Consider the following 19,464-nt stretch of genomic DNA (forward strand, 5'->3'; position numbering starts at 1 on the left):
TCACAGCCCCCCCCCCAAAAAAAACCCAACAACATCTAAATTTTCTGATACCAAATTCAAACTGGAAGGCATCCCCCTAGAACCCTCAGGCTCATTCATAGACTTTAAAAAGCAAATTCGACTTACAAGTTAATTTTGTGCTTCTATTGTTCCCACAAGAAAATGCCTTATAATATGTAGATCTTTTTTACATGTTGAAAAAATTCACTTTGACTTGAAAACATTTTATTTAATTTATACAAATAACTACTAAATACAAAAAGTAGATTAAAACAAAATAGTTATTTTTTTCTGGCAGAGTTTAAATGCACATAATGGATAATTCTGAAGAAAATGCATTTTCCCCACAGCGTTCAGGACTAAAATTCTACTGAAATCTTTGCTTCTAAATCAGTAATATATTCGGTGGTGTCACATGGGTAATGGCTAAATACGTTCTGCATATGAACTGAAAAAAAGTTACAGTCTACACACATAAATGTGAAGCACTTAAAATGTGAATTTAACGGATAATAAAAGAAAATGTCCATTTCAGAGTATAGTGTTAAAAACATTTCGGTAATAAAATCATAAGACCACATAAAAATAAGCTTTAACATATGCATGAAGCAGTTTTGTAAAAACTGCTACTGCACAAGTAATAAATAATTTGCAAAGTTGTGTATAAACAATTCCTAATGTTCAGCGTCATTGTAAACATCAGCACATGTGTAAAATGCAGCAAAGTCTGACATTATATTTTGTTTTGCCAAATTGAATTCCTATTATCCAAAGACAGACCAGTGGAGTACGGAGCCAATGTTTCGGCAAGTTGGGTCTTTAAAATTAAGAGTAACAGTGCAAGTAAGGAATGCAAAGAATTCCTAGTGCAATAAAGAAGAGAAGCACAGGCAATATTGCTGATTAAAAATTCACCACCTCCTTGAGTTTCCCGTGGGGAGTGTCTAGGAGACCTGTGAAGATATGCAAAGCCACTGTCTTAATGCCCAGATCTCTTTTAGGATTTCTCTGTGTTCCTCCAGTTCCCTACCTTTGCAACAGTGTCTGTCCAACATGAGTCTCTGCAGTGTGAACAGTTTGTGAAATGCCCAGTTCACAGTCATTGAGCGAGGTTAGGGTGGTTTTGGTGTCTCCCCAGCACACGGCCGGGTAAGATGTCTGTCTGCCTTGTCAAAGCAGTCATTTGGGGAGGGAGACAGATGGATTCTGTTCTGACAACCAGTCAGGCCAGCATTAGGTCCCAGCTGGACAACGACGACAACGTCAGACCTTCCTTCTTGACACCATGAAAATGTCAACAGTCAGTTTTCAATTTGTCTAGGGAATTATCAATTTTGGTCAAAGTCTTTTTGATACGCAGGGCTGTGAGTCTGGCAGATGGATTTTGATACCAGCATTCTTTCATCAGCTTGGCCAGGGAGGTTAACGTCTGAGGAGAGAAAGAACCAACACCACAGTGAAAAAGTAGCTGGGCAGATGTTATATCAACTGTTTTGCTGGGCTCTGCAGGTCTTGTGAAGTTCAAGTGATGTTATTACCATTTTCCTTACACAAATAATCAAGGCCATAGCCACTGATGAAGAAACCACTCTTGAGTTTCTTAAACTCTGCCCTTTGGACTCCTAATGCTACCAACTGACTTTATCAAGTTAGTTACACAGACCAGTGTGGACCCCTTGATGGTTTTATGGTGCTAAAAGCTATAACACTAACCCAGAGTTAAAACTGAAATATGCAAATAGGGTCATTTCTCAATGCCTTAGATTTGCTACTTACTTACTACTTAACAGCAGCAATAAGGATTGTCAGCATTAAACAGCCTATGTTTGGAGGAGATGCAGAGATAGAAAAGAGGTTAAAAAGCATCACTCAGGTCTCTTGGTTTACATGTGAAACTGCAGTCCTAGGGCCAGTGGCATAGTAATGCGTCTCCCAATTCCTGGAGCTAATCAAGGGTAGAAAATCTTGTGAATGTTGTCATTCATTAGCAAGATCTATCAGAAATGGCTCTTTCAAGAAAGAGACCATTTTGTGAACCTGTTCAACTAGGTCTAAAGCTCTTCTACATAAAACAGGGAGAGAAAGAAACAGGGCAGATCACTCAAGAACTCTACCAGCTGAAAAATCAAAAGAATGCAAATAGCAAACAGCTAAGTATAGCTCTAAAACTAAGAAAGCATTGCTCTTACCGGGTCTGAGAACCATCTGTTGGGTATGTTGGGCCTCTGTTGATCTACACAGACCACCTTCCTCATATCTTCAAAACTTGGGTCATTGGGAACCACATCATAGAACGGTGGCTTGTAATCCTCCACAATACCTACACACATGGACAAGAATTGTGTTGGGTTAGCAAAAGAGTAGAGGCTCCCAGGGTTGTATTGATGGTTGTCGCAGGTTACAACGTGACAGAAAAAGTACTGATCACCTTCCTCAAACTTCAGGGTGATTCTGAATGCTACAGGTAGGTCTTAAAATAAGTGGAAAACAAAGCAATAAATAGAAGCCCTGCAGAGAACTGGAGGAACAATAATTGTTAGAAGAAAACATGACTACCTCTCATGTAATTATAACAAAACGCTCCAAGAGGGCATACAAACAGCTCTGCAGTGCCCAACAGGGCACAGGAGACAGAAACAAGAGTCTCTTCAGTGATTAAAAAGGACAAAATAGGGCTTCCCTGGTGGCGCAGTGGTTGAGAGTCTGCCTGCCGGTGCAGGGGACACGGGTTCGAGCCCTGGTCTGGGAAGATCCCACATGCCGCAGAGCAACTAGGCCCGTGAGCCACAGCTACTGAGCCTGCGCGTCTGGAGCCTGTGCTCCGCAACAAGAGAGGCTGCGATGGTGAGAGGCCCCCGCTTGCCGCAACTAGAGAGGGCCCGCACGCAGCAGCGAAGACCAAACACAGCCAAAAATAAATAAATAAGTAAATAAAATTTTTTAAAAAGGACAAAATACCTAAAGAAGGTACATGAATCTAGTGTTTTCGAACCATAAACTGAAATAAAAAGTTGGCCACAACTAGAGCTGGAGGCAAACAAACAATCCAAGACCATCATCAAAATACCCCTTATTTTATGATTAGGGGAAAAGGCATTGCTATAAAATAATCCCTCCAATTGGGAGGATGCAAGTAATGTAATATGAAATACTATTTCCTCACTCATTCATTCTGTATGTTCTGAGTACCCTCTGTCATTCACAGCTGTCTGTTTGATGGCTCTATTAATTCCTCTCAGATCAAAGGCACAAAATAAAATGCAGAGGACAGTTTTTTGGAAAGGCAGAAGAATGGCTGAAGAGAATGAACTTTTCCCTTACTCCCAAGCAAATGTGAAAGTGGCTAATTTCAGCTTCTGCCCCTGCATGGTTTCCAATGCCTTACAAACCTTTTTTCCCAGCAAAATTACATCAGTTCCTTACTTTTCACAAAGAAAGTAGTTCCGCAAACAGAAAAATTCAAAGCAATAATTTAGAATTAGAAAGTTGATTCTTTCCTTTATAGAAATGAGACCCAGAAAATCCCTTATTTTTTTCTCTCATCATCAAAGGCCTCAACAATGAGGACAGTGGATTCGTTTACTGCCCTCTTTCCTTCCTCCATGTAACTTTCTTCTGTTCCTAAATACCTACCAGAGTGATTGTTGGCACAGGTGGGACGAGGCTGTTTTAATCATTTTTAAGTTTTTCTAGCGCCTATAAGCTACCTGAAAAGCTTCAATCGCCTTTTCATTTATCAAAGAAATTAACAGTGAGAAGTTGTTCTCACAAATTCCATATAAAGACAAACCATTTATGAAAAAGATTAGTCATGATAAGGAACACCTGTTAAATACTACAGTTTTGTTAAACTACGCAGATTCAAGAGTTTATTTTAAAAATGGAATGTAGTCTAAATTTAAAAATTCTAGTTGATATTAAGACTAACTTACCCACATTGCTTGACTGTGTTTGTAATGTGAATTGGTCAATGGATTAAAACCTTTCCTGACAAATCATAAACAGTTCAGACTGGGCATAAACCACTGCTTTCAGAAGTCTTGAGATACCTCATCTCAGAGACCTTACCTACTTCTCTTGTAAGGACCCCAGAAGCATTCAACAATATTTTAATTCTTTTCAGTACATATATTACTAGGAGACATCACATAAAATACAGCTGGACACAGACCTGCAAGATAATTTATACCTTTATAAGGGCCACATGAACTTATAAGAAACAGTAGGATTGTGCCCGTCACCACCTCTCAACTTTTCTGAAGGAGAATATGTTTAATAGCCTGGTTTCAGTCTTTAAAAATCTAGCATAACAGCCAGCTATTTGAAGTAATTTGCCTGGCTAGCTTGGGAATGGTTATGGGAACATCAATTTTTCTATAAATGCAAAAGAAAAAAAGCATGGCTGGATTTCAAAAACATAGGATCTGGGGATACTCAACAATAAAATTCACTATACAAAGATGAAGTTTTCCCTTGGGTTTATATTTTCCATATTTTAATCTTATTAAATACTGCCATGTTTTAACAAAAGGAATCAAGTTTAAAAAGACCATTTAATTGATCATGCCTGGAACTTAGTCATGCCTCTTTTGTCAACCATTGGTCAAACTGTTGACTGTTTCCATCTGATGTTGGTCATGCTTTCCCAGCATAAAATAAACCTGGTATTAAACTCCAGCAGTCAGGGGCTTCCCTGGTGGCGCAGTGGTTGAGAATCCGCCTGCCAATGCAGGGGACACGGGTTCGAGCCCTGGTCTAGGAAGATCCCACATGCCGTGGAGCAACTAGGCCCGTGAGCCACAACTACTGAGCCTGCGCATCTGGAGCCCATGGTCCGCAACAAGAGAGGCTGCGATAGTGAGAGGCCCGCGCACTGCGATGAAGAGTGGCCCCCGCTTGCTGCAACTAGGGAAAAGCCCTTGCACAGAAACAAAGACCCAACATAGCCAAAAATAAATAAATTAATTAATTAATTAATAAACTCCAGCAGTCATATGGAACGCCCTCTGGTCAAGGAAAGCAATTATTTCAATCAATATAAAGTATATTACATACCGACCATGTGTGGAAAACCATTCTAAATGCTGAGGATGATAAAAGTACAAGACATACTCTCAGTTTTCAAGGAACTCAGAGTCTAGTGGAAGATGAGGACAAGTCCCTCTCTTTTCTCCTTAGATAATGGAAATCTTGTTTAAAAAAAAAAAAAAACCTCAAAAACGTTTTTCACCCCTTTGTATACTTTATATCTGGAAAGGCAGAGATAGATTGGAAATTCTCACTAAGTTTTACTTGCGAGTTTCTAAATTGGCTCTAAAACCATTTTGGTCCCTTAAACTGTGTGAGCCAGAGGTTGTCCTTGGCACTAGGGATATAAAAATAAAGATGTGATGTTGGTGATGAGAATAATGGGAAAGGAAGACATGAAAAAAAACTACAAAGTAGGACCAGGGAGAAGAGGTGAGGGGGGGCATGGTGCTCAGTGGGTCTCAGAGAACTAAACACCTATGTGGTTTAAGTACCCGATATAAAGCAGGTGCCATGGAAGCACAAGTAAGCTTTCTGGGAGCTAGGGCCTGGCTGAACATAGAAAGATGAGTTTTCAAGAAAGAGGAGAGGATGGGACAAGAATACGCCAAGGAGAGGGGGCAATCCAGGTTGGGGGCGGGTGATATGGGACAAAGACAAGGGGTTTACAAATGATCCTCCCGTGTTGGAGAGGAGGAGGGAAATTCCCTGTAGCTGAAATCAGTGCACATGGTGGTGGGGAGGGTGAGCGGTCAAGGTCAGACTGTGAAATTACCTGTGTTGTCAAGGTTGGAAGTTACTTCCTCACTCTGCCAGAGAAAAAGTGGACTCTCAGTCCTTTTACAACAGCACCCAACGAGCAACTGCCAAATCGTGAGCCAGCGAAGAGAACAGCGTGAATTCAGGAAAAGCAACTAAAAATACAGAGTACTTCGAGTGCCAAAGGAGTGGTACAAGCAACAAAGGATCCAGGAATGCAGTGCAAGAGGAGCTCTTAAACAGTGGTCAAGGAAGGCCGAACCGTGCCAGGCCTCGCTTTTCCATGGTAGGGGGTGCGACTCGAAGGGCAACAGAGAGAATCAGAGAAACTATTCATAACCTCCTCCCCACAACTTTGGGCATGTGTATCTGATTTATACAATTTTTTTTTTCCTGGACATATGTCTAACCGAAAGTTTTCTCTTCTCTGGGGCAAATATATATTTACCAACAATATCCCTATCATTAATTGGCTGCATGGTTCTGAGTAAACCCCTTAATTGCCAGGTCTTAGTTCCAACACCCTTAAAGTACACAACACAAAGCAAATGTGCAGATTAATAAGAACAACCTAGAAACAACCTTCAAACCCCATGAAACGCCAGAGGGGTCTTTCTAAAAATGCAAGTCTCTGGAAACAAGGCCTTCCTCATGACCCTCCCTACCCAAACCAAAAGCTTTTGGCTCTCAAAGCTTTGGGGATTTCCCAGTTGCCGATAAGGGACTGTGGACTTGGCTATCATTTGAATAATCTGAAGGTGAGGCAAAGACAGATCCAGGGGATGTCAGAATCATGCAGATCACAGCCTTCCTTTCCTTCAGAAAAAGAAGCTGAGGACCACCCAGGGAAAACGTACTTGTCCAAGTTCACAGCTAACTAATGACAAACATTAACCAGAATCCAATTCCCTGTTTGTATTCTAGAATTCTTCCCAACAAGCCCCAAATGGGATAATGCATTAATCTCGTCACAACGGCCTGCTCACTTCATGTTCCGCGGTCTCTCTTCACCGCACCGCAACGTGGGTGGACACCCAGGTAACAGGCAAGGGGAGCAGGACCCCAGCATCTGCATCCCTACAGAGAGCTGCCGTTAACAATGAACTCCTCCAGGAATTATGAAGCCCTTCAGAGATTAGAACATTACGACTAAAGCCATTTTACAGAGAAGGAGAGTGGTTCATGTTTGGCTTCTGCTAGGACTCTAAGTTAATACAGTTTTTCCTTCAGGGGTGGCCTGTGAGAAAATTAGATATGGTTCATGGACAAAACTTTTTTGTCTCATTAAACACCTGCATATGTATCATTAACGTTACCTTCCCTTTAATGCCATGGGGTAACTGGTTTTCCCACTTCCAGTTGTGACGTTAATTTCCTTTTAAAAAGAAATGCTTGAAAAAGTTAGCTGATTTAAATGATTAAGAAAATAATGGTACAAGGGGCATTTGGATATGAAAAGAAATCATAAAGGTAGTATGTGTATGAGAGAATCTCGGGAAACACTGTTTCCAGAGAGGCATTTTTTTCCTGGTAGGAACAGGATTCAAAAAGGTATATCAAAAAAAAAAAAAAAAAAAGGTATATCAACTATTTGTGTCACTTTCCTTAACATTCCTCACAGAAGGATTTCAAACACAGTTTTCAAGCCATGGCCCACATCAAAAATGACTAATATATAAACGGATGGAGCTGCTCACAGCAGAGGGGACGACAGCCCAGGGGCTTCTGGTCGCCCTTGGTGCTGCCTTGCCGCTGGAGGTTTCAGAGAACCAGTACCTCAGGTGCTCCTGTAACCAACAAGGCGCACTAGCTGGGAAGCCCTGCCTCTCCCCGGGGCAGGTACTCCTTTCAGAAACAGGAACAGAGCTGGCAGGACAGCTCTGTTCCCTGCTAGGCAAAGTGTCTGTGTGGCAGTGATGACCTCATCCTGCTATCCCCACTGCAATTCATGGGCATATGGAACCATGCACATTATTCAAATCAAGACTAAATGCATTATCTGAAATCTGTTACAAGTAATTTCTGTTCCTGGGATTCTCAGCAATGTGGCATAGCCAAAATAAATGGTTCACAGATTGCTTCACAGTCAGGCCCTACTAAAAATATTTATTAATGTTACAGTTGTCAGAAGAAAGGTCAAAGGGCCTAGGTCAAAGGGCCTAGGAGAGATGCACAGCCATGCTGTGAGTCAAGCTTTGACAAGACGCCTTACATCTCACACACCCTCAGACCTAGAGGGAGAAGCTCCAGAAGACTTCCAAGCGTTTGCTAGCTGTAGACGTCTCATGAGAAGAAGAATGTATCATTCACTGGATGCTGGGGCTGTTTATAAGGTTGACACCACAGATACTTGTCTTGGTGGAGACACCTGCTGTTAAAGATGTGTCAAGGAAAAGAGACCAGTAAGCAGTGCACAATACCCAGTAAAGTTGTGCTGGCCTCTGGTTATTTTGTCGTGAGGTCAGTTGACTGCCCTCCTTTGGTCTAGATCTTTAAATCAGGGACACAAAATTCCAAGAATCAGTGAGAGAAAAATCCCACCTCCATATTCCTGCCCCCAACCACTCACCTAAAGGCTCAAACGAAATAAAACAAACCTGAAAGAAATTGCTTGAATGGATATTAAAAATTTTCCCTAATATGAGTCTTCCCTTTGTTCAAACCTTAATGTACACTAAGGTAGTGACCTAAAATCGTGAAACACATTGGATATTAAGTTGCTGAAGAAAATCAGAGTTGTCATGGTTTCCATATACAAGCCCATTGTGCTCAGGAACTTGAGGCACACGCCATTCCTTAACAAGCCCAAGGGCTCATTAGAAGAGGTTTTCCGAAGTATGTATGCCAAACATAAGCTTATTCTAACAAGTATTTCCTAGTCCCCACCCCATTAAGAGATGCAGCTCGGCCAGCAGGGTTTTTTCAGTGAGGTACAAATGCTTTTTGACACATTTCAACACTGGGTTCCATCACAAAATGGAATAACCAAAGCCAGTCACAGTGAAACAAAAGTAGGTCCACATAGCCCTCCTGTGGGCAGCGAAGAGGAAACACGTGAAAGGTATAACAGAGGCTCATGCTGCCTGGATGATGCCACAGTCAAAGATGTGCTACAGGAGGGACAGTGAAGATCATTTTAGTTAGCTTTTAAATCCGTAAGCAGATGACCACAGTGTTAGAGCAAAACAACTCTGGCGTTTCTGCACACAGGGATCCAAACAAGGTGTGACACCGAAGGCTGAGGTTCCAGAGAGAGGACTTCTAATCTCAAGAGGGAACTGCTTCAGGATGCTTGGACGGGGCTACTACAAGTTTTTGATCAGACCTAAGCTAAATGGCACACGTGAAGAGCTGTGATGCGCCCATTTATCTGTGGAATCCACGTGTCAATTTCTGTCCTCACACCACACTGAACCCAGGTAACCAGAAACCAGTGTGTCTGCAGAACTATACAAGGAAGAAAGGAAGAACACTGCCAGAGAAGTAGCAAAAATCTAGAAAGAAAGGCCAAGGCCTAGCTACAAGACTCAGAGGAGAAAGGGACCCCTCTTCAGCTTGGAAGAGAGAGCAAGCTTCACCTGAAGCATAAGAACACAAATCAGGAAATCCTGCTCAGATGGGCTGTGTCAGCATCCCAGGGACAGTCTTTATTTCCTGGCCTGGGTGAGACCGATATATTCCATTTTGACCTGAGATCCCAAGAGTACGGTCGCTGACGCAGCAGCACAGCATCAGCTGGGGCCCTGCTAGAAAGGGAGATCCTGAGTCCAACCCTAGACCTACTAAATCAGAAACTCTTGGGGACGGTTCAGTACTCTGTGTTTCTAGGTGATTCTGCTGCACACTCTCCAGCTTAAGAACTAGTGATTCAAGCAAACCCCTGCCTTAGATTCATATAGAAAATTCACCTGGAAATGGTGAGAAAATGGCTTTCCTTCCGACCAATTCCAAATTCAGTGTCAAACTAAACACAAACAGTAAATTCCAAAAGACACTACTGAGAAATTTTCAGATGTGAAAATGGACTTAACTCTCATTTCCTGTACAGACACAGCAGGAAGTGTATTATTATTAGCAAAGAAATGTAAAATTCCCATGAAAATATAAAATGCGACATATTTTTATACTCATGGTTCACTTGAGGACTGTATTACTCCAAGAGAACTATCTGGTCATCAGTTTTTATAATGGACTCAGAAACTCAAAGATGCATAATTATAATAACCTCCCTAAGATATTCATATATTTAAATGAGGTACATTTAATATGCAATAATTTCAAAAATATATATCCTTTAATGTCAGTTCTTAAAGCTAGTAAGAAAGTGAAATACGTACATCACACCCTGGGGTGAGCGGGATATTGTAAATTAGAACAACTCTTATGGAAAGCAATTTGGCAGTATGTGTGAAGCCATAAAAACATTCAAATTCTTTGACCTAATAGGTCTACTGTTTTTCAGATTAAGAATAATTCCCTAAATGAAAAAGTTGTATGAACAAAGATGTCTACATGGAGGAAAGAGGATGTCTAAAAACATGGAAATGGTTAAATTAATGAAATATCACGTGACTGAAATAAAAACAGACTAACAGCATTTAAAAAACACAAATGAAAAAGATGATACAGAATTATAGTTACACTATGATTACAACTAAGTAAAAAAATATATACATGGTTGCATAGAGAAGAAGTGGAAAGAAACATGAATATTGGAAGGTAAAGGCAAATTTCTCTTATTTTTCTTTCTACTCATTTTTCTGTTTGGGGGTAGTAATAACGAAAATATTCACAGGTATACAAGCAGCACTGAACACTTTCAAGTTTGAGTTTGGATAAACTGATTTCTGTGTGCGTGTGTTTGTGTGCATGTGAATATTCACGGGAGAAGGAGGACTAGAGAAAGAGAAGGGGAAATATCAAATTAGTCATTGCCAAGGGACAGTAGCTGATTTAAAATGAGACATGACATACCCTTACCTCCCCCTAAAAATCAAACCACACCACAGAACAGAAGCTCAACCCACAAAATTTTAGGAACTAGAGAACAATCTAAAACCATGATGTAAGGGGGAGATCAGTAAATCAGAAAGCAACCAAAATAGTCTCTCTTCCTCTACCCTGCACGATATTTTTTCCAAAAATAATGTTAAACACAGGATAGATCAAGAAAACTATGGCTCTATTCTCCAACTGACTCCTATTAATCACAGCTGATCTTTGAAAGCCATTTGGGTTTAAGCCTGCGACACAGGGAACAAATTTGCAACATGAGTTCTTACAAAGCCCAAATCCCAAGTTTCTGCCAAGTTTGCCTTTCATCACGCAGGCTTGCCTGGCATGGCTCCAGCACCCATAGCTGGACTGGACTATCCTGGCCTTGGAATATTAACTTCCTCTTCATCTGGGGCAAGTTCCCCACCACACAGTTTATAATGACACCAATCCTTCTCTAAAGTGTTTAAAATAAACTAATTAGAATTTGATTTTCAACTCTAAGGCACTCAAGAATTATTAGGGAGGGGGATGGGGAAATGAAGTCGCTGTGCAATTTCAGGCAAAGTTCAGAACTTTATAAATCAGCAAAACAATCGCTCTGTTGCAAACAATTCTCAAGGCACTTGAATGGCACAAAATGCAAGTCAGTAGCTCTCAACAATTGAGAAACAGTTACCAAGAAAGTGTTCATGACTCCATCCAAAAAACAAACTTTAAAAGAACTGTCTGGTTACAATGCATGTATGTTTATGTTTAATTTAAAACATTGTCTTTGATACCCTTAAGAGTGTTAAAAGCAAACACACTCTGCTGTTAGGGAGGAAAAAAAGCTACCACAAAGGCTTGACAACTTAAATTACTGCACCCTAAAACTATGTTACGTTACCCCAATTTCACTTCGCTCACAGAACCAGAACTTCCTACTCTCTGGCTATTATTCTTGAAAATTGTAGTTGCCCCCAAAATTTCAATCCTTACAAGAAAATATGAGTGGAAGGTGGGATGGAGCACATATGTCAGTGACTTCATGCATTATTTCTTTAATACTTCAAATCTAGGATTCCAGTGGGTCCCAAGAGGGTAAAATATCTCCTGAAAATGAATATTAATTTAAATATATAGCATTTTCTTCTGCTTTCCTGGAATAATTTCAGACACATTCTTTGTGAAATAGGACTTCCAGTTGTGAAGGTATGAAGAGGTCGATTCGAGAGATTCTGCTATAATAACCACTTTGTGGGTAGATGGGGCATGTGCTATTTGAATGAGGATATGTAGTGCTTTCAGAATACAGTGAACTTAAAGTTCAACAATGTATTTGTGGCTGATTTGAAAGACGGAGGTGAAAGTTCACTGTAGGGAACATGGGTAAAAAATTATCGATAGACAGTATGCTTCCCTAGCTGCTAAGGCAACACCATTTCATAAAGCTTATTTATATTATAAGAGGACCAACACGAGCCTCCTATTCAGGGCTTCCTGAATGTAAACGTCACTTACTTTGCAGGTACAGCCTGCTTCTTACAAACGAGTGAATTCTGAGTGTGCAACCTGAATCTTTTCTCAATAATCCAAACTTAAGAAGTAAAAATATCTATAATAGCAGAATTCACCCTTAGATTTCCTTGAGCCTTCTCATGATAAAACTCACTTGGGAAAAGAGCAAAGAAGGAGGAAGGGTGGGGAAAAAAAGGCAGAATAAGGATGGAGGAAGGAAAAATAAAATATGGACTGATGAAAAAAAAACAAACCAAGGAATAAGTAGTCTCTTGCAGAAATACTTTTTCCACCACGGTTTCCCCTCCTGCAGTTAAAACAGACTGCCATTATGTGCCTTCCACTTACCAGCCATAAAGCAAATATAAATGCCAACAGCTTCACAAGCATGATTCACGGAACAATGTGTACTTAAATATTCCCTTTGCCCTTTTAAAGGCAGCAGAATCAAGAGGACTCGGACAAGGACAATATTATCTGAGATCAGATACCTACCATTGCTCACCATCCGCCTGGCCACTTCCCACAAGACAAGTCCAAAGGCCCAAATATCGACTCTCTTATAAGAATCGAAACAATCCACCTGGATGGTTTCATCTAGAACTTCGGGGGCCATGTAGCGTTTGGTGCCCACACGGGGGTTGTTCCCCACGTCGAGCTGATTGGTGCTCTGGGAATGCATGACTGCCAGGCCTGAAAGGAAGAAGACAACATTGTCAATCCGCTCCCTTCCTTTCTCACAGACGGCTGCTGAAGGATTTTAACCCAAACCCAACGAACAGCGCCCTCTTGTGGTGTCCATGGTGACTGCCGCATTACACCCAGCGTCATCTCTGGAGTGCCCTTGAGATGCCTTCTGTTGAGAGCAGGAAATAGGGCTGATGCCGGAAACATTCTGAGGCTCTTAGGTTAATAATATATGAACCTCAGAGACAAAAAGTTTGGGGTAAATAATAAACTAATACACCAAACCAATATGAGGCCAGTGTTCGAAATCCACAGGAAAACAGACTCACTTGTTAAATGGGAGCCTCAAAGTGGCTTAACAAGGAGCAAATTAAGCTGTCAGGCTCCAGCACAGCTCCCACTAGTCTGCAAACACAAACCTCAAACCATGTGAGGCAGGGACTTTGAGGTAATGTATCATTACATAAAGGGCCGACTGCTCCGGGCCCTGCTCCGTCCCTAAAAAAGGGCCGCTCATCTGAACAGTAACGTGGACCAAACCCACAGGGCTTTCTTTCTCTGCAGCCACATGTACAGAGAACATTAAGCTGGCCCTCAATTCAAAGCACAACTATCACGTTAAATGGTTTTGAAGCACTACTTAAACCATGACTCATTTCCGAATTCCTCAGCCAATTAGAGAGACCCAGCATTCCTCACAGACCAAGGGGAATAGACAGATACATGCATGGTTTATTTGAGAATGGAATTACTTTTTGATGCATATGCAGACCAACTGAAAGTGATTCCTGCAACACTCAAAATAATGAAAATTGCCAAACTGGAGCAAGGAGACCATGTAAACCTTTGTAACCCAACGGGGATCCCTCAAGTCACCTATGGAGAATGCTTCTCCTCCCACTCCATGGCTCTGCATGGGTGAGATGATGACTCCATATAACGCAAGGGAGACAGCACGCATGTTATCTCAGCCTTAATAATTACCAAAGATATTGGCAACGCACTTGACTAGATCAGACTGGTTCCTCTTTTCCTTATTTTTATAATCAACCCTAAGATTCTATGGCCATTATGACCATTTCACAAATCATACATGCCCCTCCACCATTTCCAGAACCAAAGAGTGAAGATGACAGAATACAAAAAAGGTGCAGTTTAAATAGAGAATAGAAATACTAGCTGTGGTGGTTTAAAAATACATCCACAAGTGTTTTGAAACTTCTCCCTTCATGAGGGGAAACTCAATTCCTCGTGCCTTGAGCGTGGGCTGGACTACCAAACAGAGTATGGCAGAAGAGTATGTGTATCTTCAAGATTAGGGCATAGCAGGCATATGGCTTCCTGTTTGCTCTCTCTGGGCTCATTCATAGTGTTATGAGGACGCTCAAGCAGCCCGCTGGACAGGACCACATGACAAGGAACTGAGGCTTTCCATCAACAGCCACGTGAGTGAGCCATCCTAGAAGTTCCTCCAGGCCCGACCAAGCCTTCAGATGCCTGCAGCCCTGACTGACGGTCTGACTGTTACCCCTGTAAGATCCTGAGCCAGAACCACGGACCTGAGTTGTTCCAAGACTGCTGACCGGCTGTGTGAGATAATAAATTTGTGTTATTTTAAGCTGCTAAGTTTTAGAGGTAATTTGTTTCCCAGTAATCCATAATTATTACACTAACTAAAGAGACAAACCAACCAAATGCAATGTGCCTCAATTCTTGCTTGAAAAAACTGGAAAAATTTGAAAATGGCTATTAAATGATATTAAAGCATAATCAATAACTTTTAGGTGTGATAAACTGTGATTATGCAAGAGAAGTATTTTTAGGGGATGCACTTTGAAGTATTTAGTAGTAAAGAGTTGTGACTTTGCAACTTATTTTCAAATGAATTTGCAAATATATACACTCAGCCACATACAGATAAAGCAAATTTGGCAACATCTTAATAACTGTTGAATCTAGGTGTTGTGGATATGAATGACCATCATACTACTTTTTCAATCTTTCTTTATGCTTGAATTTTTCTATGATCAAAAGTTAGGAAAATACAATACTGGTATTTTTGCTAAAATACTGGTAGTTTTGCAGTATTAATAATAGAACATAATTTCTAACAAGTGATCCTTAATTTCTAGGTATAAAGTAAAAAATTAATATAAATTGCGGTCTTACAGGAGCTGTCTTCTGTACTACCAATCTACTTCCCTGAATAATGACCCCTTAACACAGATTTCTGTGTGAAACCGTGAATCCAGCTGGAAAGCTATAGGTCAAAATAAATGTAATTAAATAATTAATTAGTTGGATTTGCTAATTCCCCCCAAGTCCCATAAACCAAAACCAACAGCTGCCTCAATTTGTCCATCTTCCCTTGGCCTCAGGACTATAACAGCAGCTACCATTTGCATGACTATTTGCCAAGCATTTATAAAATTTCTGAATCTTACAAGAATTGTGTGAGGTGGGCATAATTGACTTTTAGTGACATGAATAATACATAAACACACTATTATAAAAGTTACAAACAATAGAGACGTTCAAGGCACAGTGTCAAACACTGAAGTCCCCCTTGCTAAGCCCCCCACCCTTGCCCTGAGTGTAAGCAGGTCAGCACTTAGGGCAGGTGAATAGATAGATGAAAAAACCTGTACAAAAATACTGGATCAGGGACTTCCCTGGTGGCGCAGTGGTTAAGAATCTGCCTGGCAATGCAGGGGACATGGGTTCAAGCCCTGGTCTGGGAAGATCCCACATGCCGCGGAGCAACTAAGCCTGTGCGCCACAACTACTGAGCCTGCGCTCTAGAGCCCGCAAGCCACAACTACTGAGCTCGCATGCCACAACTACTGAAGCCCACGCGCCTAGAGCCCGTGCTCTGCAACAAGAGAAGCTACCACAATGAGAAGCCCACACACCACAACAAAGAGTAGCCCCCGCTCGCCACAACTAGAGAAAGCCCGCGTGCAGCAACGAAGACCCAATGCCGCCAAACATAAATAAGTTTATTAAAAAAAAAAAATACTGGGTCAATAATTGCGAAACTCAAATCACCTTAGCTCCATAAGCCATGGCACAGCCATAAAAGTCTTCTACACCACAACAAAAACGTTAGGGTCATGCCTCCTTATACTTGGAAAACACTGTAAAATAATTTCTCAACATGAACACAAGGACTTTAAAGGGATAGAGAAAGAAATTTTATCTGAAAGAAATTTATTTGAAAGAAATAAATTTTCCTATGTCAAATCCCTTGTGTTTAAAAACAATTTTATCATTTATGTAATTAGAGCTAACACTGCCTAAACCTTTATCAGTGTAACAATAACTATAATGATATGAAAATAAGAGCAACCATTTTTTATTCAAGGAGAGTGAGTATCCTCAGTAGTCCACCGAAATGAATAACCAAAATTACAGTTCAGTTCTCATTAGCATAATTATTCAGCCAATATTCTAGGGGTCTAGGATGAATAGGCTTTATAGAGAATGCCACTATAAATGAAAATAATCTTATTTATAATGCAATTAAAGCTACATTAAGCATCACCCTAACACCATAAGAATGAGATATGCCAGCAGGGCAAATGGTAAATTAGTTTGGGGATTTTTTTTTTCCCCTCTTTCTTTGATTGATAATTTTGCCTTGGTTACAGAAGAACAACTTCATAAACCATTTTTAAGACAAATTCATTCCATAGGTTATTTCATTGTGTACCTACTTTGTGTAAGGCTTGTGAAATCAGAATGCAACAGTACTGGTTGCCTCTCAGGGTGGGCTGGGGCAGGAACGGACTGAACCAGCACGAGGTGACTTTCTAGAGTAATGGGAAGGTCTGTATCTTGACAGCGATTTGGATTCTACAGCATTTGTCAAAAATCTGAGGGTGTATACTTAAGATCTGTGCATTTCATGTGAAATGTAAATTTTACCTGAAAAAAAAAAAAGTAAACAAAGAACTCCAGTGAATGATATATTGGTGTGATGCTGAAGCCATTGGAGGGAAGGGCTCTTTTGTCTGCAATTTACTTTGAAATGTATCAAAGATTAAGATGTATTGATAAATGGAGGCTGGATATGTGACAACAGTAAAATGTTCATGGGAGAATCTAGGTGGTAAATATACAGGTGTTCACCGTGAAGCCCTTCCAATTTGCATGCTTGAAATTTTTCATAACAAAGTGTTTGGAGGGAAAAAGATGCAACCTGGCTAAACAAGGGAAGACAACAAAAGTTAAAACAGTAATTAAAAAATATTTTAAAAAATTTACCTAAATCTGCTATGCAACACTGTCCATTCTTCTTCACCAGGATGTTTTTGCTTTTTAAATCTCGGTGAGCAATGGCTGGTTTCCCTTGGGTCCCAAAGATCTCTATGTGTAAATGTGCGAGACCACTAGCTATGGACAGCACTATTCGCAGGCAGCTCACTGTATCCAGAGTAGTAAGCTGAAGGTAGTCATACAGCGATCCCATTTCATGATAATGTGTGATTAACCACAACTGTGTACTGGAGTGTCTTGATGTCATGTCTGAAGCAATGAAACCTGGAGAGAGCAAGAACAAAATTAATAGACATGTGAGAATTTCACATTACAGCTTAATTTACTATACAGAAATAGTGACCCATACAGTAGAGATCACCTATAACAAAAAATAATTAAACTTACCAACTGTCATGAAAGGAGGTTTACAGAGGCATCAACAGAGAAAAATAATGTATTTATACCTTAAGAAGACACTGCTATTGAATAGGAAATTTTCATATTCATTTCCACTGTAAATAATCCTTTGAAATTTTTTTTACATTGCATTAAGATTCAGATAGAAATAAAATCTTTGTGTTTACCCATAATGAGAGTGTTAAACCCTTTATCATGTTGACATTCCAAGCACAGATCATTCATCAACCACCCAGAAAGAACAAAAAGCCTAGAACCTAGACACCTGTGTTCTAGTCTTGATCTGCCTGTGATCTGCTTTATAACATTGGGCAACTCATTTGGGCTCTTTGGATTGTCTCTGCTATAAAATCAAGGGGTGAGTTTATATTAAACGTGACTGATTCATCGATTTAAAAAAGGAACCTATCAAATATAACAGGCACCTAGGATGCTCTTTGTCAGTCACACAGGAAAACCAAGATGATGGTGTTTGTTGGCTAGAAAAGAAGATAGAGTTAAAATGGAAAAGTTATGATATAATGTGAAAAGTCCTGTAATATATATGTGCAAAGGATAACAGGAGCCCAGAGCAGGGAATCATAATAATTTACACTAGATGTTACAGTAGGCTTCCATCAAGAAGTGACAACCGAAGTCGTCTTGAAAGAAGTGAGATACTGATCCTGTGATAAACTGTAAACATGAAAAAGAATATATATGTACAACCAAGTCACTTTGCTGTACAGCAGAAATTAACACAACATTGTAAATCAACTATACGTCAATGAAATTTTTTTAAAAAGTGAGATATTGAAAGATGTAAAGAGGAAGGAAGAAATTTTTCTAGACATTCTGAGGGGATTTTCAGCACAATGAAAGAACTTGCAGTCGGAGGCACTTCCTAACCTATGAAATAAATGGTGATGTGTGTGCCTGTCTTCCTGCTACAGAGGTGCTTTCCTAGCATTACAGATCTATACCTTATAGACACCCATATGGACAGTGAGATTTGGGACTTAGAAATACAAGGGGATTTTTTTTTTTTAAAGACAGATATGGCTTGAAGAATTAAATGACTTGTGAAAGTGTAAAGGAAAAGGAGAATACATAAACATGCCATACTTTATATAAAGTACTTTATATAAAATTTGTATCACTTGCACACATATTTTCTCATGGAATTTTTCTCAGTAGACCAGAAAGATAAATATTATACTCATTTTACACATGATGAAGTTGCTGCTGGGAGGTGCCAAGGATCACACAGCTATTAAGTTGCTACCAACTCCAAATTTGGTGCCAGCTGCTGATTGATACACCATACCTTGCATAGGAAAGTTCTGGGAACAAAGAAACGTTTCCCTATTTGATCATCATCATCATCGACAACAGAAGCAGCAAATAATCAGTGAGAATCAGCAATGTGCCAGGCACAGTTCTAAACATCCTACGTGCAATCCTCCAACAACCACATGAAGGAGTTAGATTACATCACTGACATTAAGGTCAGTAACCGTCCCCAGCAATCTGGCTCCAGAACCCATACTCTTCTTACCCACCATATCATCCTGCCCTCAAAAAAGCTGGCTTCTACTCGAGAAAGACAATCTGACATTTGTACCTATGGGACATCTGTAAAGTGAACCGAATAACACTTCCGCACCTTGATCCCCATCTCTTTCTCCCTCTTCCCCTAAGCTGGTCCCCACAGCCAGACTTAGTCTCTCACTCTTCCCTGTTATCCCACCTGCCTTTGTCTCCCCATAGCTGATTCTCGTGGAACCCTTAGCTGGCCATAATATCAAACAAAATGTGCACTTAGACATTTATTTATTC

General features: G+C 40.4%; 1 protein-coding gene across 2 annotated transcripts in view; it reads right to left on the reverse strand.

The window, feature by feature from the left end:
- Nucleotides 1–208: 208 nt before the first annotated feature.
- Nucleotides 209–19,464, reverse strand: part of ACVR1 (activin A receptor type 1) — a 125,394-nt gene continuing 106,138 nt past the window's right edge. For both annotated transcript variants that reach the window (XM_082465074.1, XM_082465075.1), the window contains 4 exons: nucleotides 17,236–17,511; nucleotides 12,778–12,975; nucleotides 2,190–2,320; nucleotides 209–1,429 (listed from right to left, as the gene is read on the reverse strand). In XM_082465074.1, the coding sequence (XP_082321200.1) occupies nucleotides 1,295–1,429; nucleotides 2,190–2,320; nucleotides 12,778–12,975; nucleotides 17,236–17,511 (740 nt within the window). In that variant the 3' untranslated portion in view covers nucleotides 209–1,294. The remainder of the gene's footprint in view (nucleotides 1,430–2,189; nucleotides 2,321–12,777; nucleotides 12,976–17,235; nucleotides 17,512–19,464) is intronic.

Source organism: Balaenoptera physalus, assembly GCF_965194825.1.
Source record: "Balaenoptera physalus genome assembly, chromosome: 6".
NCBI classification, from domain to species: Eukaryota; Metazoa; Chordata; class Mammalia; order Artiodactyla; family Balaenopteridae; genus Balaenoptera; species Balaenoptera physalus.